This window comes from Orbicella franksi, chromosome 6 (genome assembly GCF_964199315.1).
Source record: "Orbicella franksi chromosome 6, jaOrbFran1.1, whole genome shotgun sequence".
In the NCBI taxonomy this organism is placed as follows: Eukaryota; Metazoa; Cnidaria; class Anthozoa; order Scleractinia; family Merulinidae; genus Orbicella; species Orbicella franksi.
This window is the reverse complement of record NC_138150.1, coordinates 27,951,038-27,973,582: the sequence shown is the minus strand read 5'-3', so window position 1 is coordinate 27,973,582 and position 22,545 is coordinate 27,951,038. Positions and strand designations below refer to the sequence as shown.

At 39.0% G+C, this 22,545-nt stretch overlaps 3 protein-coding genes across 3 annotated transcripts; all 3 read right to left on the bottom strand.

Moving 5' to 3' along the window:
- Positions 1-3,349: 3,349 nt before the first annotated feature.
- Positions 3,350-6,783, bottom strand: LOC145491218 (putative 3-methyladenine DNA glycosylase). Its single transcript, XM_081470372.1, has 2 exons — positions 6,198-6,783; positions 3,350-4,448 (listed from the first exon to the last, which is right to left on the bottom strand). Exons 1-2 carry the CDS (start codon positions 6,706-6,708, stop codon positions 4,117-4,119), a joined length of 843 nt encoding a protein of 280 aa, XP_081326498.1. The 5' UTR covers positions 6,709-6,783; the 3' UTR covers positions 3,350-4,116.
- An 83-nt stretch (positions 6,784-6,866) lies between these two features.
- LOC145491219 (uncharacterized) lies at positions 6,867-14,380 on the bottom strand. The gene is made up of 6 exons (XM_081470373.1): positions 14,271-14,380; positions 12,572-12,715; positions 11,433-11,512; positions 9,735-9,802; positions 8,898-8,973; positions 6,867-8,787 (listed from the first exon to the last, which is right to left on the bottom strand). The coding sequence occupies exons 1-6, from the start codon at positions 14,344-14,346 to the stop codon at positions 8,659-8,661; spliced, it is 573 nt and encodes a 190-aa protein (XP_081326499.1). The 5' UTR covers positions 14,347-14,380; the 3' UTR covers positions 6,867-8,658.
- A 1,781-nt stretch (positions 14,381-16,161) lies between these two features.
- On the bottom strand, positions 16,162-21,592 carry LOC145491217 (uncharacterized). Its single transcript, XM_081470371.1, has 4 exons — positions 21,526-21,592; positions 21,156-21,374; positions 20,008-20,147; positions 16,162-17,135 (listed from the first exon to the last, which is right to left on the bottom strand). Coding segments are annotated over exons 1-4 (1,188 nt in total). The 5' UTR covers positions 21,528-21,592; the 3' UTR covers positions 16,162-16,308.
- Between the last annotated feature and the right edge of the window lie 953 nt (positions 21,593-22,545).

The window sequence follows — 22,545 nt, the reverse complement described above, 5'->3', positions numbered from 1 at the left end:
ATAAGTTTTAATACTTGACAAAAAAGTGTGCATTGAAACCCACTCTATTGGTGGACACCAGCTTGAGTCCCAAAATTTTCCTCCTACATTTACTGTCAAATAAACCTGCATTCAGCGGACACTTCTGTTGAGCGGACGCGGACACCAATATTTATTAAGCCATTTTGTTGCACAAACCTGCAATAAGCGGACACTTCAAGGGCTTTCTACTTGTAAAAGCTCAGCTCAGACTCCTTTAACATTGTTCAGCGATATCGTTTCAAAGCTAAGTAGATTTTTCCAGATTGATACATTGACTGACTGGACATTGTGCTAAGAGCAGTTTTTGATCGTACACTGTGTTACACTGAGTTACATAAGGGTTAATAATTAACTATATTGTACAATATGTTAGACACTGCTTAGAGCGGACACCCTGTGTAGAGCGTTTTCACGTGACGTCACCAAATTCTTAAATCTAAAACTAAATAGCCACCAAAGTTTTTATCCTCATCAGGCATAAGAGGTACTGACGTTATATCTCTTTACAACTTTCCAGCTCAATAGCGCCCAACAAGTTAAGCCGGGTTTACAAGCAAAATCCCTACAATCCGGGACAACCTTAATGCGCGGTTACACTCAAAAGAGAAACCATAAACTACAAGGGACCGCATACGATAAACGCTGCCAACGTAGGATCTACAAGAGATCCTTGCGCCCCGAAACATGTGATGTGGCAACGCGTGTTTCGGAGCGCAAGTGAGTTCAAAGTACGGAACTTGATATAGTGCACGGGTCATTTTGCAATTTATGTGCGTTGGCTGTTGGGCTGGCGTTACATATCTTCGCTACACAGTGCTGACGAGCCCTAAGAAGGGCGAAACAGCTGTCCACTGTTGCGATCCTACTTTATCGGTTCTTGTCATGTTGGTGTCTCGAAACGTTTTTCACGTAGTACCAGCCTTGCAGTCTATTGCTTGTCTTCATACCTTCAAAGGGTCTGGAATCAAGGAGAAAGTTAACCCGGGTAGGTGGATTAACCCTGCCTGGGGTGTTTACAAGGGAAAAAGTTAACCCGCTTGCCAGGGTTACCTTAGCACGCAGATAAGGTAACCTGCCTACCGGGGTAACCCTGGATGCCTTGTAAACATGACGAAGAAATAAAAGAGGAAATGTGTGAGTGCTTGGGTAGCCTGTGTGCTAGGGTAACCCGCTTGCTAGGGTAACCCTCTCTCCTTCTAAACAGGCCCTAACTCCCGAACAAAAGACGCCGGAGAGCGGGTCATGAATGATATTTGAGGATACTACGGAATCGACGATCTTTTATCAGTCAGCACTGGTTGGTTCATCAGTTGAAATCCAATAGATTTCCATTGTTGATTTTAAGTTATTATCACTCTGTAAGTTTACAAGTGAAAATACAAAAATTCATATATTTGAACGCGGAGAAAGGTATGAAGACATGATAATAATAATAATAATAATAATAATCAATATTTAAACAGGGTGACCCCTTCAGTCACAGGACTGGTATCAACGGGGGCCCTGTATAACGTAAAATAAAAAGAGCATGTATAAATAATATATATCTATAAAAAAACTAACTACTTTAAAAGATACGCTGAAATGTTTAAAAAATTTAAAAGCTTAAAAAGGTAGTAGCGTTCTCATAAAAATTGGATATAGAATTGAAAATGTTCTAAAAAATAACCTAAGAAAAAAAATCGGAGATAGCCTTGAAACGTTCCTTAGGTGGTAAAATCTTTATGTTCGTTGGAAGGCTATTAAATGTGCATGCACCATGATAATAAAAAGACTTTTTAGCGACATCTAAATGAAATTTAGGAAGTATAATGTCAGTGATTGACGATCTAGTGCATCTGTTAAAAACATGTTGGTTGTCGCTCTGGCAGCGTAACAGGAAATAGTCTTTAAAGTATAGAGGAACTTCTCCGACCAAGCACTTGTTAACTAACAGTGCACAGTGCTTTTCCATGGTTTTTGTAAGAGAGGGCCAGCGTAGGTTCTCGAGTATTGTTTCCGTGGCTATGTCAGGTTTAAAACCGTATACGATTTTCGCAGCTCGTCGTTGCAGGCGTTCAAGAGTCTTTCTGTTAGTGCTTCCCAGAGGGCAAAAGCACGTATCACAATAGCTTAATATCGGTAGCACCGTGGACAAATAGATCTTATTTGCTGCTTCCGTGGTTAAACAACCTCGTAATCGTGACAGGAGGCCAAGTCTGCTAGCAACTTTTGACCTTAAATAGCTTATGTGATCGTTGAAAGATAAACACTCGTCTAGCAAGACTCCTAGGTACTTGAACGACTTTACTTGGTTGACTTCCTTTCCTTCCATGCAAAGCGGACTATGAGATTCAGATCTGACTAGCCTTTGCCGAGTTCCAAATAAAACATACTCAGTTTTCTTTAGGTTGAGGAAAAGACCGTTTGCTGTTAACCAGTTAGAGACGTTATTGAGATCAAGGCTTAAGTTCAGCTGTAGTTGGTCAATGTTTGAAGCAGCAGTAAAAATAACGGTGTCGTCGGCATATAACATAACACTAGACAGACCAACGGCCAAAGGAAGATCGTTTATGTAAAGAATAAACAAGAGAGGCCCTAACACGGAACCTTGAGGTACTCCGCTACTGATGTTGGCGGCAGAAGAAAGGTGATTTTCAATGGACACTCTCTGAGTCCTGTTAGTGAGATAGCTCTCAAACCACGAGAGAGGCTGGTCTTGAATTCCATATCTGTACAACTTGTTTAAAAGACCGTCATGAGGAACAGTATCGAAAGCCTTTTTCAGGTGATTGATCATCGTAGTTATATACATAACTCGCAGTTGTGAAATTAAAGCCCGAAAGAAAAAAAAAAAATCAGGCTTGAACGGGATTCCAACCCATGACCTCTGTGATACCGGTGCATGGCTCCTGGTTTATGGTATGGAAACTCTTCAAATATTCCTAAGACTCCATGGTGGCAAATTAAACAGCAAAATAATTGGATTTTGAGGCAACACACTGGCTCTTTCGTTTTGAAACAAATACCTTCCGCGGCTCAAAGAGGTAAATGTACGTCTCTGACTCTCATAAAGTGACGAAACATTTTTAATTCCCAAAAAATAACCCTTGCACGCCTTGCGTGCTTATGTTCTTGTTTTCCTGACGTTTAGAGAAAGATTTAGAAATTTCACTGGATGATTAAATTTTCAAGAACACTCAAGAAAGGAAATAGAGCGTCATGCGAGAAAACATTTTCAGTGAACTGACGAGCATGTGTAAACAGCTGCAAGTTTCAAATAGCCTGCATAGCAGGCGTATAAAGCGGAGGGGGTGGAAGAGGAGGAACAGAATTTGTGCAAAAAAAACCAAAAAAAACGGAGGAGTGGAAGTTCTCTTCCTCCACCCTCACCTCCTTCCCTTTATACGCCTGCTCTTCTTCCTCCCCTACCTCCTCCCCTTTATAAGTCTGCTACGCAGGCTAAGTTTCAAACAACAGTTAATTCATTCTGCGAGAAATAATCAACAGATCTAATTGTATCACCTTGTAGAAATCTTGAGCTCCTAATCTAAAATGTTAAATAGAATCTATTAATAATAAATTTACTCAAGAGTCAGAATTTGACTAATGTCAGGATATTACTTACGAAAAACTGTATCATTGGATAATGCAATTCAAGAGTTTTCATTAGCTTAGCCATCATGGGTTACAAGCTATTATACCATGCTCTACAAATATGGTAAGCCTACACCTGAAGTTTTGGGGCGTTTTTATTTCAGTCTGGTTTTCTATCATTTTGGGGCGTTTTTAATAAAACAATTATTCCACTTGTGCTTGTTGGATAAGAGATGATTATCTGCCATCTCATGTCCAACGCAGGCTCGTGGAATGTTGTTAATTAGTAGTGATAACATCACTAATTCAGGACACTTTTAGGAAGTATGGCTTGGTGTTTTGCATGGAGGTATTAATAATAATTTCAGAGATCTGAAAAGGCTTGGAAGCGAGAATCACAAAAATTGTACTTAACAGTTTTCGCAAACTTCTTTAATTTCCAGTTTCAATCATGTTACCCATGATATGGAGAGGAGGAGAAAGAAGAACTTTACCTAACAGTGTTACCTACATTTACGGCTACAGTTCAGACTCGGCTTTCTTATCCCTAACACTGACACATTTATTTCCTAAAATATAAAATCTCAATGGCTTAAGAGCCCACTCCAATTTAGAGGGATCTATTCCTATTCTTGTCGATGTCACCACAGTAATGTCTTTCATTTGGTAATCCTTGTCTTCTTCAATCCAGAGTCTTTCTGAAGTAGAGATATCTTCCTTGTTGAGATTAGCTTTGTCAATGCAAAGCGCTTGACAAAGTTTTGAGGGTCCATTGTTGAGTTCATGATCTTTCAGCTTGCTACCACCGTCCCGTCGACGTACCCCTCTAAAAGATTTCATGCAATTCATTCCTGGAATGCAATTTAAAAATATCTGGCTCAGCGAGAATGCTTGTTTGTCCAAGTTCCAACTTTTTATAAGCAAGTCTCAATCATTAGGAAGGCTTCTGAATATAGAATACAAAAAGCACGAACAAACCAGGACTCATTTTACACCAGTGGAAACCACACATAATGGCCTCGTTTTGTTAACAGTAACGACTATTATTAGAGATTAAATGCACTAGGCTGTTAAAGGGTGTTATCATAGGTTATGCACTCTTAAAGTTCAATCTCACTGAAAAGGTCAGACAGAATATCTAAAATTCTGCTTGGTTCATGAACAAAACATTGAAAACAATTGGTCATTACAGCTTGTTCCCCCTCAGCAATTTTTAATGCTTTCATTTTTCCAAGCACATTTTTTGTATGAGTGTAGGTACTAAGTTTTAACTTTTGGTACTTTTTTCTTGACCAAAATGCAGTAAATCCCTGTGACAATGCCCCTCTTAAGATCACAGAAACACGACAGCTCACAAGTACTGTTGCTTCACTCTGGTTTCTGTACCATGACGTGACTAGAAGTAAAGTTACTCCCTCCTGGAAGGGATTCTAGTCCACTTGCAGATTAACCCAGCATTTTGTTATGTTGTGCTAACAGCTGACACTCATGTACACTCCTAGAGAACTGAGACACTGAGGGTAGACTTTTTCAAGGAATTTTTACATGGTTGTGGGTAGTTGGCAAGGATGACCTTGCGCTCCTCTACCTTGTGCTCTTTATAGTTGAGTTTTGAGCATCACAGTCATGCGGGTATGTGCAAGTCTATTGTGAGAGTTGCCTAAAAGCACAAAACAGTTGTCCCAGCCAGGGCTCAAACCTGGACTGCTTTCAAGACTAACCCTTGGGTTTGGGGGGATCATGTGTGCTAAAGGCATCTGTAGTAGAGTGTTGATCGATACCCTTGATGGACCCTTGATCAATACTCTATTGACACCTCAGTGGACACTCGATCAACATTCCATCAACATCTTGGTCAAGAGTCGGTCAAGGGTTGACTAATTTTCGATCGATTCGTATGAGTTGGTCAACAGTCGGCTGACTATTGAGCAATAATTGTTGATTAAGTGTTGATAGAGTGTCAAGGGTTGATCGAGATGTCGATCAAGGGTAGCTATCGAGAGTATTGCTCCATACTCAACCATGAATGCCTTTGGTACACAATCATCCGGTTGGGGAATAGCAGAGCAAATAGAAACACAAAGACAATAAGACATTCATAAGAACTTTCCTATAATCCAATTTGGGGTAAAAGTTGTATTTGGAGGCAAAGCAAACTACCTATGGACCGGTCCACGGACTCCCCCTACAGACCCCCTGTACAGACCACCCCCGAAAATATAATAATTTATTCAGCGGAATAACAGATACAAACAAGAATAAACGGCCTAAAAATATATTTCCTTAGCCAGATTGAGCCACGAATGGAAGGTAAGAACTTTCCTTCTTACCATCGGCATCTCCTTACGCTGAAAACAGCTTTTAGGCATTTTTTTTTGGGAGGGGGGGTGGGGGTGTTAAAAACCCAAGTCTGTTACATTTGCACAGTGTAACACTCCAAAAAATCACCGACAGGAGTCTGAATCTACTAGACAACCCATTAGCGAAATCTTTATTTTTTAATTTTACACTATTTTAGGGTGGTCCGTATAGGGGGGTCCGTAGGGTAGTCCGCGGACCGGGCGTCAGTGTTTTCGGGTTACCCCTAGTTATGAACCCACCCTGACGCGGCTCCAAAGCTCTGATCAACACGCAAGCACCAGGTTCTTGACTGGAGATGTTTAGACAGTGATACATTCCATAAATGATGTAGACATACGCTGTTCCAGGCGCCATGTACACTGGTTCAGTGCGAGCAGTCCGTTTACCTCCAAACGAATGGCAAGCTTTATCAACCTCGCCCAAATACCCCTCAGTCTCCACGATTCGTCCACAAAGCACTTCGCCATTATCAAGAACACGATAAAGCAACTTTCCCAGGAGTTGTTTGGCTAAGACTTCAGTTGGACGGTCGTAAAAAGACCTATCAAGTTTGGTCAAAGGCAGACCATTTCTCTCGGACTTTAGTTTGGCTTTCTTAGAAGGCGAGATACTTAAACTATCGTTGTAGTCTGTTTGGAAATAAATGCTTTTCTCGCCTTCTCCTTTGATTTGATCCGAGAAGTTTACCTCTTCACTTTTGGCGCTTTGCGTTTTGTGATTTCTTTTTATAGTAGCTCTACGAGCCGCCATGTTGTTTCCTTGACTGTGATAACTTATGTAATTCGCCACCAAATGTCCCCGGCTGGGCGCGCCCACAGATTAGGGGGTGGGGTTGTGCATTTGTTTTGTACCTCAAATAATTGCAAAGGTGAAAAGTTTTCTAAAATTGCTTCTTTTATTGCTGAGTATCATATATTTAATAAATAGTTTCCCTCATTTACAAAATTTTCCTTCCACAACGAAAATTCGTTTATTAACAGAAGCAAAAATATTTTACTCGGAAATAGTCTACCATCCAGTTAGGAGTATGATTATTTTAATTCTAAATCATGTGATAAAAGTAGCCGAAATGTCTGGATACATCTTAAGACAAATGTAGCATTAAAAACTCTCATACAATATATTTGTAACTACAGCTGAACTGCCATTAAGTGGCCGCCCTTGGGAAAAATAGGAGGTGGTCACTTAAGGACATTTGCACGAAAATTTTCCAACATTGATTTTTTTGTGAGACTTTTACCACTGTAAGATGATGAGTTAGTTATGTCAGAAATGTAAAAAAAAAAAATGGGGGTTCACCGACTTCATTTTGGAGAAAACATGCCCAGAAGAACACCCTAAATCTGAAAAAATCGGGCTTCGTTAGTGAATAAGGCCATAGTGTCTGTAAGCCCAAAAATATTGCAATTATATCTGAAGTGAAATATTCTCTGCCAAATATTGTTCACGTGGACCTATTAAGTGAATTTAGTCAACTGGTGAGGTTCCTTAAAGAACAAGTTCGCATTTAGCAACCATAGTTTCACGTGCCTTGCAGCCGCAAGATGGCAGGATTCGATGTCATGTGAGAGAAATCTTGAATTTTTTTTTAACTTCCCACATTGATTTTTGTTCATTTGTGGACAATGTGGAGATAATTGTAAATAAAATCTGTTTCTGGAAAGAAAAGTAGGGGTCACCGAACATCAAAGATCAGTAAATCCAGGCAAAGATATAGCAATGGCCACCTGCCCTATCATTGTTCATTTACTTACTAAGCACGCACTCTCGTGTGCAGTAAGGATACGCAGAAGCAATTAGCGCGAACGTCCTTAAGAGGGGTTTGTGAGCTTTAGATGTTTTCCAGCTCGGGTTAATTTCTTAGTGAACATGGAATCACCTCAAGGCAGTCATAATAAACATGTGTTTGAATGTTTTTATCAGTCGTCAAATTCTATTTCCACCTCTTACCTGCCATCATCTTTTCCAAAAAAAAGCCAAAATACAAGTATTAAATTTTTGGGCAGCCGCTTTAAAGGGGTAAGGACAATAGCGGTCTCCCTCATGGGACAACCAAAAGGTGACCGCAGCTGCTTAATAGAGGTTCTATTTAGAGTATTTGACTGTCAACAATTTTGGGGACTTTGATAACTGACCTGTTGCTTAACAAGGGGTGGCCACTTAATAGGTGGCTGCTTCTAAAATACAGGTTCAATTGTACAGTACACAAGGACACTGTTAAATACATGATATTAGCATAAATCAACTATTATGCAATAGAAATCGAGAGCGAATAATCTAATTGTTTTAGTATAAATCTACTAGTCATTCAAAACTTAATCTAAATCCTCTTCACAGACACTTCGAAAACGCCAAGAAGTGGCCGTCATTTTGTTAACAAGGGCACACTGCTATGCTACTCACTATCTATCACAGAATAGATGGTGAGTAGCGTAGCCAATCAGAGAACGGCATTCGTGATAGAACGCTAGTAGATTTATGCTAATCTGTGATAGACAGCGAGTAGCATAGCAGTGTGCCCTTGTTAACAAAATGACAGCCACTTCTTGGCATTTTCGAAGTGTCTGTGAAGAAGATTTAGATAAAGTTTTGAACGACTAGTAGAATACTAAAACAATAAGATTATTCGCTCTCGATTTCTTTGCGTCATAGAAACCTTGAGCTCACAATCTAATTGGTTATTGGACATCTGGCAGTAGTCTATGGGGTTTTTTCTTTGTTTGCGGCACGTTCCTGCAGCTTGGTCAACAAAGTTTCACAGTCATCAGCAACTACAAGAATATCTTTGTTTTGACCATATACAAATCCTTCTTTAACAGCATTTTGGATCTGAGGGCAAAAAAGAAACTAAGATCAATGGCAATTATATTCATTTGTTAATCCTGAAACATACATGTGTACACATCAATATCATTGAAAGAGGAATGTTTTCCACATACCCATTCTATCAAGCTTCCCCAATAATTAGCTACATTTAACACTCCTATTGGTTTATCATGGAGTCGAAGCTGATACCTATAACAAACATACAAAAACAGTAAAATAAACTCACACAGTTGATTGAAGAATGTACACAACAAAGATAATAACTGGTACAGATAAAATTATAATATGCCGAAAATGCTTACAATAATGTTACTCATTATTATGTACTACATACATACTTACATACATATAAAGATATAAAGACAGAAGGTAAATGTAACTCGAGTTTCACGCACTAAGCAATCATCTAACAACTAACTAGTTTGATGATCGCTTGGTGCGTGAAACTCGAGTTACATTTACCTTCTGTCTTTATATCTTTACATTTTGCTCTGCATATCTTTTGTATAGAACACTCTTAGGATAAGTGGAACAATTCATTCACTGTTACACAGCAATTTTTCTCAGACAATTCTGTCCAAAGGGGAAAAGCGTGATGTGGTTAACCCTATGTAAGGCACCAACCTGGGAAACAAGGCCAGATCACAACACCGGGAACTCCGTGCCCTGCTCTTTGTGATGAGTTTGTGGGTTCTCTCATGTCCCCTGCTAACTACGTAACACTGAAGATGCAGGAGACAGGGCCTATGGTTTATAGTCCTTATCTGGGAAGACTTGAATGTCCAACCATTTGCAGCTGTATTTACCAAGGTAGCACAAAGGTAGACCCTAAGTGTTGGTCCGGTCTGGGGCTTGAACCCTCGACCTCCCATACAGCAGTCTGGTGTTCTACCAACTGAGCTAACCAGGCGGCAGTTGAATATCATACCGGGGTACATGTATATTCTCACCATGTGATCATTTCAAGAAGTTCTTCAATGGTACCATAACCTCCTGGCAAAGCTATCAGTGCATCAGCCTAGAAATGAAGTTAAATTTTAATTGTATTCAATAGTTTCATTATACAACAATAAATTTATCAAAAAATACTATTAATCTGACAAATTTCTACCAAACATTTTAGTAAGAGACATTAAATAAAATTATTATAAAATATGTTGTGGTAACATTTAGATTTATCTTTGTTTCAAACCAGGTTGACTTTTATTTTTCAATGGCTTGTGATAGTCATCATATAATTTGAAACAAAGGGAACTAGAAATCAAACTGGCTTGAAAAATTATAAACCCAAAATAAATATTTTACCACTGACAACACAACCATGTGCAGATATTCTGTGAGTTGCTGTATGTTTCCAAATCCTACAGATGGTGGCATCGATAAATGGGTGAATCTTTCGATACACACCGAATGTTATTAATCGAAGGTGTATTTCGATGTGAACTCGAACGGTTTATTTTAGCACTAGCAGCGTCGACTGAACGGGCTATTTTAATGTTTTGGTTTCAAAAAGAAGAGGAGAAATCAACAAAAAAAAAAAACAACAAACAAACAAACAAAAAAAAAAAAGAAAAAAAAAGAGGGGCCGGCGTCGTGTCGAACTCGACTCACTACAAATGTACCTGCTCTCGATCCATGTAGCGCTTTAATCGCCTGTACTAACACGACAATATGAATAAGTAAGCATTTTCTTATGAATGGGATACTTGTATCGGCACGAACAACGAGCGGCTAATGTGACGCTTCGTTGATTTCATTGTCCAGCAAAACAAAAGGTTTCTTTTGTTTCGCGTTCGACAAAAAGATGCCGCTAGGAAAAGTGCCTTTTTTTGCATATGTTATTTCTCGAAAACGAAGAGCAACCCAGCGAAAAAAAAAATACAGGGCAATACTTTCAGCTGAAATGAAGTCCACATGCAAAATTTCAGCTAATTTGGAGCAAAAAAAAAAACAACAACCAAAATCGTCACTTATCCCTTTTTATGACTAGCTTCTTCACATGTGCAGATATTTTATGAGTTGCTGTATGTTTCCAAATCCTACAGAGGTGAGTAAAAAGTTGAAAAGTAAGCAAAATATGGTACTGTGAACACCAGTGGATAAGCTGCACTGGTACATAAGCCGAACCCCTAAGTTTGGAGCTCAAATTTTGGAAAAAATGTTTTTGGAGAGATACCAAAATAAATCAAAAGTGGAGTCTTAAGAAAGATGCTCTACATGTATAGAAGCTTACATTAATTTTGTTGAACATAAACCCGCATAAGCTATCAAACTTGCAATTTAAGCAATGATTTTTGTGTACTCTGGTATAGTGTTATGAAGTTCTTATTAGTAAATGCTATACAGACTTATAATTTTTGATGAAAAGTGTTAATTTATGCAACTTAAAGGCAGAAAAGCCTCATCCCCAATTTGTTACAAAAATTTTGAGTAAAAAGGTATAGTTTATTCACTAGTGTTTACGTTATTAAAAAACCCAATGAGATGTATAAATTACTTTTTGGGTTTGTGCAGTCAACATATTACCTATAAGTACTTATGAACAGAGATGTTCACATACAAAATTGATGGAAAGAGGATAGATTGATAAATTAATAAAATTCTTCTCAGTAGCAATAGCCACTATACATCAATAGCCTTGATGTTACCTGTTCTAGCATATTTCTTTTTCTAGTATGCATATCTTCAACCAGCACTGTCCTACCAATGCCCTTCAAGTGTTCAGGATCTAAAAGAGTAAAACAAGTTACAAAAAACGATTTTCTATAACCTTATCTAAACTACCCGATATTTATTATTTTTATTTTTTGAGACTAAATTTTTATCTAGCATCCAAGTTATAGAAAGGCTTCCATTATTTTTGGAATTTTGAGTCAAATAATTAAGTCATGAGTGAATGAGTCACTTTAAAGAACAAAATTAATCGCATTCTAGTTAGCATGAATATAATAGTGCTTCCATTACCCTAAATAGCACGATTAGTAATCGGCCTTGAGCTCTCTGGTCATCTCAATAGTACTCTGGTTAGTCTAAGTAATGCTCAGGTTCAAAGCCTGAATAATGCTCATGTTGGCTTGTTTAAGCTAGCTCTAGCCTGCATATAAAGTGCTCCCACTAGTTCAGTTCAGATTTCAGTGGACTAGTAAAAGTTCTCATACAAACCTAAGAACTTTTCCTGCATTCAATTTTTACATCACAGCAGGCAACAAACCCCTCACTTGTATAGGAATGCTTGCTATGCAGGCTAGCTAGGATAGCTCTGGAATTATCATGGTTTTGGCAACATCAGACATTATACTTTAAAGACTTATTTGAGTTTTAACAACTACAACAACAACAACAACAACAAAGCTATATTTTAAACTCAGTTATTGAATATAGCACAAAAGGTAAATAAAATTTTTACTCTTCAGAAACAAGTAGTAAGAGTTATTTGTTCTTAACGTGTGGAAGTTGTGGTCCTGTGACTAGGCTTGTAAAGACTTATTATTATTGATCAACTTATTATTGTTATTTAATACCTCCTGAATTACTACATGTATGTATATAAATGTAGATGTAATAAATATACATGTATAATATCGTTACGGTAATCAACTTTGTAGACACATTGTCAAGTAGAAAAAAAGAATCAACTAAAAAAGATCTCGTTTTGCATTTCACAGTCTATTTATATACATAATATAGTCAGTAGTAACAAATTCTCAAATTATTAGTCAAGACATTTACTTTTTAAAGCTTAAGGCTGAATTTTATCGGTTGAAACTATCATTTTTGCTTGGCTTACTTCTCGTAACAAAGAACTCAGGGAGAAATCCAGTAACATCACAACCACCATCAGCTACAGTCTTAGCTACAGTTCCCATGAGTCCAACTGATCCTCCACCATATATCAGGTTAATCTTGTTTTTCACCAGGCACTGACCAAGAGCTGCAAATGATGTTAAACTATCTTAAAAACCAACACAATATGAACAAGTGTGTTGTTTAGAACAAAACAGCTTGTCTTTGAATACATTTTGAGCTTTAAAAGATTTAACTCTACCAATGGCTAATATTGAAAAAACAACAATTATTGTTGTCTAATTTTCGGCTGATTCTTTTAATATTACTTAGCAACCTTTTCGTATATTTTTGTTAGACAGTCAAGAGTGGATCCAGGATTTTTCAAGGGGGGTGGGTGACTGGTACTTTGGGGTTACAGACTCAATGTGGCATCCTCCCAAAACAGTGTAACTTGAGATTTGGAACCGAACTGAAAACTGTTACACCAAAAAAACTAGCAATACCACAAACTAGAAATTACAATGAGGTGCCTGCCCAGAGTGTTTGCCTTCATTTCTGCTAAAATATTCACAATTGTTTTCATTTTTTTCTGCTTCTCTAAAAGACAGTGGCTAGCTAACCAATCCACCCCCCAGGAGGTACTCACAGTATACATGATGGTGGGCCTGACAGACCTTCATATTGCAAACCTAAGAAATATGAGCCTGAAATTTTACACCCCCCCAAAAATACCCAGCATCAAACTATCTTAACCAAAAAAATGCAAGAATTAAATACCTCAATACTGATTTATTCAATCAAACAGACTCTTCTAATGCATGATCTAACGAAACTGGTAGATCTGTTAATGTCTCTTTATCCTCTCTTGTCTGATTGCAACAAAAATTTCACTCGGAGATGTGTATACCCAAAAACTACGCATTTTTTAAGACCTAATAAAATACATGACAGATCTCTTGACCCCCAAAAATATTGAGGGTGTCAATTTTCAACCCCAAAAATATGTTGGACTCCCCCCCTCCCCGTCATGTATACTGCGAGTACCCCCCTCCTAAATCTGCCCTTGCACAGTGGGCAGTATTTTCTGTTGTTCCCAATTGCATCTTTCTTAGGAAGAAAATATGATTCTTTCTGTTTTCTTTTCAATTGTATTTTTTTAAACACCTTTTGTAGCACATTCTGTAGTCAAAAGATTAATTTTGTCCTACAATAATGCATAAATTTGTGGGCCCTAATTTTTTTATTAGTTTTTAATTTGCAACTTCGGTAGCCCTAAGAAATTAGCAGAAATGCAACATTGAACTCTGTATATTCGAGAGTAAAAAAACGTTGTTCGTAAACGTTGCATGTAAGCTTATGTAGGCGGCCAGTTGCCGGGTATTTTGAACTCAAGCACATTACAGACTGCTTGTGTATTCTGTTCATCTTTCGTTGATAGACGGCGAGAGAAAACCTATATGCTCTACTTTGTTTCAATTTCTTGTGGTTGGGAAGGTAAATGTTTCAAAGATTGTGTCTAGGTTAGTGGGTTTTCAACACTACAACTTCAGCCAGCCTAATATGTTGTTCGGTAGTTCAACAAATCTGAACAAATTCTAGTTTCACATGGAGTTTCAGGACTGCAAGACTACGACGACATCCCATAAAAAATCTCAGAAATATATAGTAAAGTTACATTAAGTTACTCGAAACAACTTCACCTCTAGCGCTTTCCTCAAACCTCGGATCATTTCCTGAGCTAGAACCACAAAACACAGTAACTGTCTTCAGCGACATGATCAACGTAAAGTCAAACTTTGCCAGGCGTCTTCGCGTCCTGGTATCTTCTTCCCAGGTTCCACTCTAGTTTCATTTAAACCGCTGACCGCTCTGGCCATTTTGGCGAGCAACATCAGTCTACAAGTTTTTCCAACAAAAATTAACATAGCAATTTCTAGAATCTGTATACCTCGTAATGAATCGATACCCAGGTGTAAGAAAGAAAATAGACTTAGATCACTCTGAGTGAAACTAATAGCTGCTAGTAGTTGTTCAATGGATGGATAACGCATTCTGCTGAATAACTTATTATTCAAGGGCTAAAAATTGGGAGACAAGAATACTTCATAGTGATTTGGCCGGTGAACATGCAAATAGTTTTATCGACCATTTGAACAACTCAGCCCAAAAGAAATACGAAAACTACGATGGACTCACCTGAAATAAAATGTTTCAGGTGAGTCCATCCATAAATAACTTTTTTTGGATATAGTTTTCTCAATATTTGCCTTTCATAAATTCCTTTTAATTTTCTTCTGCGACCGAAAAGGGCTGAAAATACAAAGAATTTTATATCTTATGAGCGGGGCTTGGCGGTAATTGTAATTATCAATAAATTCGCGTTATATACTCATTATGACCCGGCAGCGTGAGCGATCATCCCTAACTCGGTCGACACACCTCAATAATTCACTCCAATGCAACAAATAATCGCCGAGTCTTCTAACCATTAACCAAAGCTTTCCCCGATCCCTGCCGCGATGATGCAAAAGAATTGTTTCATACTTTTGGTGGAGTCTGTCGAGTTAAGCCCTGGCCAAACGGACAAGCAAATAGACGCAAGTTGAAAACTTATGTCCACGTGCGACTTCGTTTGGCCAGACCTGGCGTGCATTTGCGTTGACTTGCAATGACTTGCGCTCACTTTGGTCAAGATCAAATTTTCACCCAAGTCGACGCAAGTTTTTCACCGTTTGGCCACCCATTAATCCATTACACGGTATTAGCCAATGAAATACAGGATATGTCTGCCTTGAAATGTGTTCTTTTTTTTTGCGACTTGCGTGTACTAGCGCGTGGCCTACTACGGCTAGACGTAGGCTAACTAGCGAGGAATCTTGAGAGTCCGTTTGGCCACCCAACGCAAGTCTCTACGCAAATTCAACTTGCGGCTACTTGCGACTTCTTGCGAGTCCGTTTCGCCAGGGCTTTATGGATGTTTCCTTCACCTAAAGCACAGTTCCAGCTTCTAAAGTACTTTCTTTACTCACACGAACAGCCTTCGATAGACGCACTCAAAGCATAAACCAGATCTTCATAGAGGCCCGCATTTCAGTTTTTGTCTCTTATCAGTGGAATTTTAAAGCAAATCAACAGGAAGACTGTTGAAGTTTAACCCACAGAAATAATAACAGAAAACCAGTACTGGCAAAAAAACAAAACAAAAACTACATAAATTAAAATAATAAGAAAAAAAAAGGGAAAAAACGTACCAATAACAACAAAAAAAAAGGCAACAAAAAGCGAAGCATCACAGCCAGGTAATAAAAAGTACAAACTGCTTTTAATTCAAAAGCAAGAATGTACAAACTTAGCAACTGTCTCTTGAAGTAAAAATGATGAAGCATCTATCAAACAATTTAAAAGTAATAAAGCCATACAATCTTGAAACAGATCTGTAAGTTTGACTCATTTTCACATGAATATAACCTCTTCAAGTGTCCCAGTAAATTTCTGTTAGTGAAACGTTCTGTTTGTCTTTGTTTCCAAAATTGTACCAGACTAACGGAAAGAAACTGTCGTTTTAGGACTTTTGAATCGAAAACTGTTTCCTTCACTGAAATGTTCTCTTCTTTCACCGATGCAACTTGAGCTAATATGACTATCAGACTGCAAACACGCAGTTATTTTTCGATTATGTTGTCCTTGAACAGAGCTTTCTTTCCTTACGCACAAAGTTCACTGGAACCAAGTGCAAGCTTATCGAGAGGAGCTCGAACTTGATCGGCTGTATCTTCGTCGTCTCGGCGGAGATCGACTTCTACTTCGTGATTTCGAACGAGAACGGCGTCGTGGTGATGGTGAACGCGATCGTCTTCCCGCCCTGAAAGGACCACGGAATCTGGCGGGCGGGGATCTTCTCCACGCTGGCGGCGGAGGACGGCGCCGTGGGGGAGGTGGACTGGGACGGCGAGCAGGTCTAACGTCGCGAGGCCTCATGGGGTGTACCATCTGAGTTGTGATCTCCTGTCCATCAATCTGTCCTCCGTCCATGTGCTTCAAAGCGCTTTCCGCATCCTCAGCCTCGTCATACTCCACGTACGCAAATCCCCGAGGAAGAAAATTAAACCGGTCCATAGGCAAGTCTACTGACTTCACGTGACCGTACACGCTAAATATCTCGAACACATGATCCTTAGTGACGTTGCGTGTGAGATGCGCCACGTACAGCTTAGTGGGTTTGGGAGTTGGACTTCTTTTACGTCTCCTTGGCGAGCGCGAGGAGCCTGACGAGGACGACGAACGCGCACGAGGTGCACGTTTCACGGGGCTGGGTGACTTCGACACGGATTTCGAAACTGATCGTCGCGTGGGCCTGGCACGAGGAGGCGGAGTGGGTGACTTGGTGACTGGAGATTTCTTGGGTGACTTTGGGGGAGGAGACACTTTAGGCGACTTGATTTTAGGGGGAGGGGGAGGAGCTTTATCCTTGATTTCTTTGGGTTCCTTTGTGACTTCTTTCACTTCTTTTGTCTCTTTTTCTTTCACTTCTTTCTTAGCCTTGGCTGTCTTGTCTTTTTCACCACCTGAAGGGAGAAAAGAAAAGAAAAATAATTTTTTGAACGCATTTTGAACCAAAGGTGAGTCTGGTTGTAAGGTAAAGGTAAAATCTTTATTTAGACACGGTATTTCCTTCAGGACTATACAATATTTAATTTAAATAAATCTAACTACCTAACTAATTTAATATTGTAAATAACTACTAGAATAAGAGAAATGATAAAAACCTGCTTTACAAGGAAGCCGTGTATAAAAACAAAATAAAATTTATATAAGACCACTGTCAAAATCATAGTTCTTCAACTTAGATTTAAATTGATTAAGGGAGAGCGATTGTCTAATATTCAAGGGCAGACTATTCCATAGTACAACTCCGCTGTAAGAAAGACTTCTTTTACAGTAATTAGTGTGGGGCTGTGGGATAGCAAGCGTACCATCACTATCTCTTAGCTTATAAGTCAAAGTATCGGAACGGAAGACAAAGCGTGAACAAAGATATTCCGGAACCATATTATTTACAATCTTGTACATCATTATTAATTTATTAACAAGGCGTTGACGGTCCAGTTTAACCCAGTTGACCATCCTCAACAATTCATCAGTATTACGATCGTAATTTGAAAAAGTTATGACGCGTGCTACCCGATTTTGTAATTTTTGTAACTTTTGAGAAAGAGTTTTAGAACAGGATCCCCACACCGAACTGCAGTAATCGAGATGAGGTTGGACTAATGAATTGTAAACGGAAAGTAAAGTCTTATATGGGACCGAATACCTAATACGTTTAATGGCGCTAATGCCAGAAGCAATCTTTTTGGAAAGCTCATTGATATGACACTCCCAAGTAAGATTTTCATCAATGTGTACACCTAAGGATTTAACAGTCGAGACTCGTTTTATCGGAAACTGGTCGATATTAGCAGTAGGATTCACTGTAAAATTTGAAAGCCTTCGCTTGGAACCAATCAGAAGGAATTCTGTCTTTGTCATATTTAAAGTTACTTTGTTGGCTGCAAGCCACACATGAATTCTCTCCAAATCAAGATTAATACAACTATTTATTTCATCAACGTCACTACCAGCAAATGTAATACTAGTGTCATCGGCGTACATCCTTGGTTGGGAATGCTGGAGGCAATTAGGCAAATCATTTATATACAATAGAAATAAAAGGGGCCCAAGAATCGTTCCCTGTGGAACACCACAGCGAAGGAACGTTTTGGACGATTTATTCCCGTTTACAAGACACGTCTGGGTTCGGTTTTTTAAATAAGAGCAGAACCATTGGTTTGTGGAACCCTGAATACCATAAGCTTGTAATTTTGAGAGAAGAATAGAGTGATCCACAGTAACGAAAGCCTTCTTAAGATCTAAAATATAACGGCATTAATAAAGCCACGATTGATGTTTAAAGACCAATTATCAGTCGCTTCAATCAATGCAGTAACTGTAGAATGAAGCGAGCGAAAACTGGATTGGTGTCTACTGAGAAGATTATTTTCATTTAGGTAATGATACAACTGATCATAAATAATTCGCTCGAAAACCTTGGCCACAACCGGGATAATCGAGATCGGTCGATACTTAGAAGGATCACTCCTACTTCCTGCTTTCTTAAAAAGAGGCGTGATTCTTGCATTTTTCCATTCATCAGGAAAAATACCAGTATCGATCGATTGATTGAATATCAGAGCGAGTGACCAGGAGATTAAATCCGGACATTCTTTTAGAAGTCTTGCTGACACAGAATCGAGACCTGTAGCCTTTCTCTTGCATAATTTATTTAGGTGGGACAAAACGTGCGATTGAGTCACTCGCTGGAAACTAAAACAATTGCTGGTTTGGTAAATATATTCATCGAAAGAGGTGCCGACTTCTTCTATATCCCTGGACAGTTCGGGACCGATTTCTGCGAAAAATTTATTAAAACCCTCTGCAATTTTGGTTGAATTTGTTATTCTCGTTCCATTGAGCTCAAGTTCATTAATTGCACCTTTACCCGATTTGCGGCGTGTCACCTCATTGATAGTTGTGAAAGGGATCGTTTTGTTCCAAATCACAAGCTGGTGTTGGTGTTAAATTGTTTCAGTGATTCAAAATCAATAGTTCTTTGACTGTTTTGAATGCTGGCCATTTCCTTCCAGTTATTTTAGGATTTCAAATATTTCCCATGTGCCACCGTGTTTGTTTTTGCCAAGCTTGATGGGAAACTATGACATCAAACCACTTACAGAGATATCAACTTAAAACACCAGGATCAATTAATGAGAACCATCAGGTATACTGTGGAACTTGAACTGCTTTTCAGCAAAGATTCCCTTTAAATGCAATCTGGAAAGTTTTTGTTCTACAGTTACAAGGACTGGAAAGCACTGTGGCTTTTGCCGAATACGAGAAAGTCAAGGCAATTTGTATCAATTCAAGAGGAAATTGAATGTTGCTGAGGCAATGAGGCAGTTAAGTGATAGTCATGATGGAACAGGCAAGAGGAAAAAAGTAAGGTATTTGAAGTCTGGACAAATCCAGAGTCCCGAAAAATGAGGGAAAAAATTCCAGGTTCAAGAATTTCAGAAACTACTGTATTCAAGATATTTCCTGATTGATTGATTGATTGATTGATTGATTGACTGACTGACTGACTGACTGACTGACTGATTGACTGATTCACTGACTGACTGACTGACTGACTGACTGACTGACTGACTGACTGACTGACTGACGACTGACTGACTGTCAATTCATTTCAATGTGGCCCTTTTGAAAGCAAAAAACCTATTACCAAAAGAGACCCTGGTCAAAATAAACATAAATAAATAAATTTAAAAAATATAGTAAATAATTACAGCTAAAAATTTTATAACAATATTAAAAATTTAAAAAAAAATAAGACATCCTCACCACTACTAATGCTACTTGACCTACTACTGCTCCGACTTGAGCCACTGCTTGATCCTGAACTGCTGCTTCTACTACTGCTGGATCCTGAACTGGAGCTGCGACTGCCAGAACTTGACGAGCTGCCAGAGCTTGACGATGAACTACACCAGAAACATAACAAAAGAATGATATAAGTGTGAACAAGCAATACACTGTAGCTGTGCAGAAGTTCATAGTTCATGTATTACATGTATATGATTTCAGGGTGCGTTCCTTTGGATCAGGATTCAAGATCACTCGGTTTATGGTGCATCAAAGGAACTGTCAGATGAATCTGTGACCAGAGTGGACTCATTGGTTCCTTTTGATGCACCATGATCAGAGTGATCTTGGATCACTGACCAGAACTGGTTCACCCCAAAGGAACCCATCCTTTTAGCCAGCCTTAAATTATTTTATAGTGGATGATACCTCTGATAGGGAAAAAAAATATATTCTGTTTAAACCAGCCAGAATAAACAAGAAGACATTAAGCTAAAGGTATACAGGCTATGTTTTAAAATATTTCAATTTTCAACACCATTTTGACCGATGATAAAACTCATAAAACAAATTCATACAAGCTGGGCATTATTTGGGAGTTTCTTATATTTGCAGCTTTAATTATGTTTAAAGGGGAGTAAACTAATCTCCACTGCAGTATAATGGCTGTGGTTACACTCATTCAGCAAACATCTACGTCTCTGCAGGTGTAGAGTTTGTTGAATCGCGTGCTGTAGACAAACAGTGAAAGGCTGTATGTTGCCCGTAATTTAACCTCAACTTTGCCATGACCAGCGCGTTGGAGAGTTAACAACACTCTAAGCCATAATTTCAATTAGCCATAATATCTAAAAGACAGAATAAATTTCTAGATTTAAGATGTCTAAAAATGCCGTGTATGACATTTGCAGACTGCAGCCGATGCGCCTGGTTACTACATTTAGGCCAACATAGCGCCCTGGTTCACCTAAATATCACTCAGGTTAGCCTGTTTACGGTTAGCTCTCGGTAATGGAAATGGGAATACGATTTCAGTTAAAACGTCTGCGGTCTGCAGTCTGTAAAATGTCATACACCAAGGAAAATGGCAGGAAGGAAATGAAAGTTCACTCGAGGGTTTACTTCACCTGCTGGATGAACGGCTGCGGCGTCGACTTCCCTTCGAATTCTCTGTAGCATTTTTTGCACTTGCTTTGCCTTGCTCCCCTTTGGCTTTATTCTTTCCTTTACTTGCTTTACTTGACTTAACTGGACTACGGCCTCGGGTACTAGAAGTTCGCTTCTTTTCTTTGTCTTTGTCTTTGCGAGGTGCAGGAGAGCGCGAGCGTGAGCGACTTCTGCGACCCCTGAAAAAACAGCGGGAATTAGAACGAAATTAAAGCAAAACCATTCTAATACGGGAAAAGAATAATTTTAAAACATCTTAAGGTGTATGAGATAGATATGAAATGTTTAGTAATAGCAGGATGACCGAGGATTTTACAAGAATCTACTTACATTTTGATAACTGCAAGTCAAAACAGCCAAGATGGCCGAATCCAAGCGCTTCACTAGATCCCAGGCCCTTACGTTTGTGAAGAAAATAAAGATAAAATAAAATAAATAAATGGCGGGCCCTCTGGCACATTGAACAATCCTTCACATGTATCAGTCACTTCGAGCCTCGCCAACCTCCAGGACTCCTGTTGGAGCTTCTTGGGCAACCCCCAGGTGATTGACATTTTGAATCTTCATTTGGTCAAATTCCAATACCGTAAATCCTCGAATTAGCGCCCCCGCCTCGAATAAGCGCCCCTTCTATCGGCCGAAATTTAAAATAAGCGCCCCCCCCCCTTGAATAAGCGCCCCCTCCCCTCCCTCCATTTTGTGGACGAGTAATGAGACAACAAAGGGTGTATAGTTTTCGTCATGTAGTATTAGATTTGTACACTGTTTCAGTTTGTGAACATGTTGAACACGTTAAGTACTAACGGTGCCGCGATTTAAACTTTAGGATCAGCTTTTTATGTCAGTAAACAGCTTATGTTGGTGTTCACGCGCAGATCATGTATTAAAAAAATGATCATGTCAGGCCACGATTTGGAAAAATTAAATAAGCGCACCTCCCTCGAATAAGCGCCCCCCGTCTTATCTTAAATTTGAAATAAGCGCCACGGGCGCTAATTCGAAGTTTTACGGTACCCCAGGTCAAAAATGCTGTTGAAATGCCCCTCTTCAGGGCTCTGCCATGTCTCTAGGGGTAGGGTCATTTGTTCACGCGCACAGCAAAAATGAGAAATACAAAAGAAAAAAATTCATCCCCAAGCATGCACTTTTGAAACTTTCACTGTGTCACTTGAAGTATTATTTTACATCATCATCATCATCATCATCATCATCATCATCATCATCAACGATCTTTTATTTGCCTCAGCCTAAATAATAATGAGATATAATAACAGTAACAGAAGGCGAAGAGGAGACCCCCTCAAAAACCACTAAGTTTATAGTGGAGGCCACCTCAGTTGTTAATATATT

Excerpts from the sequence above, each read along its gene's own strand:
- LOC145491218 (XM_081470372.1), bottom strand. The coding sequence starts at position 6,708 with ATGGCGGCTCGTAGAGCTACTATAAAAAGAAATCACAAAACGCAAAGC. Across the intron at positions 4,449-6,197 it reads AGCTTTGGAGCCGCGTCAGG|GAATGAATTGCATGAAATCT; the intron begins GTGGGTTCATAA and ends ATTGCATTCCAG.
- LOC145491219 (XM_081470373.1), bottom strand. The coding sequence starts at position 14,346 with ATGTCGCTGAAGACAGTTACTGTGTTTTGTGGTTCTAGCTCAGGAAAT. Across the intron at positions 11,513-12,571 it reads TGAGTTCTTTGTTACGAGAA|ATCCTGAACACTTGAAGGGC; the intron begins GTAAGCCAAGCA and ends TTACTCTTTTAG. Across the intron at positions 8,788-8,897 it reads GGGGAAGCTTGATAGAATGG|ATCCAAAATGCTGTTAAAGA; the intron begins GTATGTGGAAAA and ends TTTTGCCCTCAG.
- LOC145491217 (XM_081470371.1), bottom strand. Across the intron at positions 20,148-21,155 it reads CGCAGCCGTTCATCCAGCAG|TTCATCGTCAAGCTCTGGCA; the intron begins GTGAAGTAAACC and ends TTTCTGGTGTAG. Across the intron at positions 17,136-20,007 it reads GTCAAGTAGCATTAGTAGTG|GTGGTGAAAAAGACAAGACA; the intron begins GTGAGGATGTCT and ends TTCTCCCTTCAG.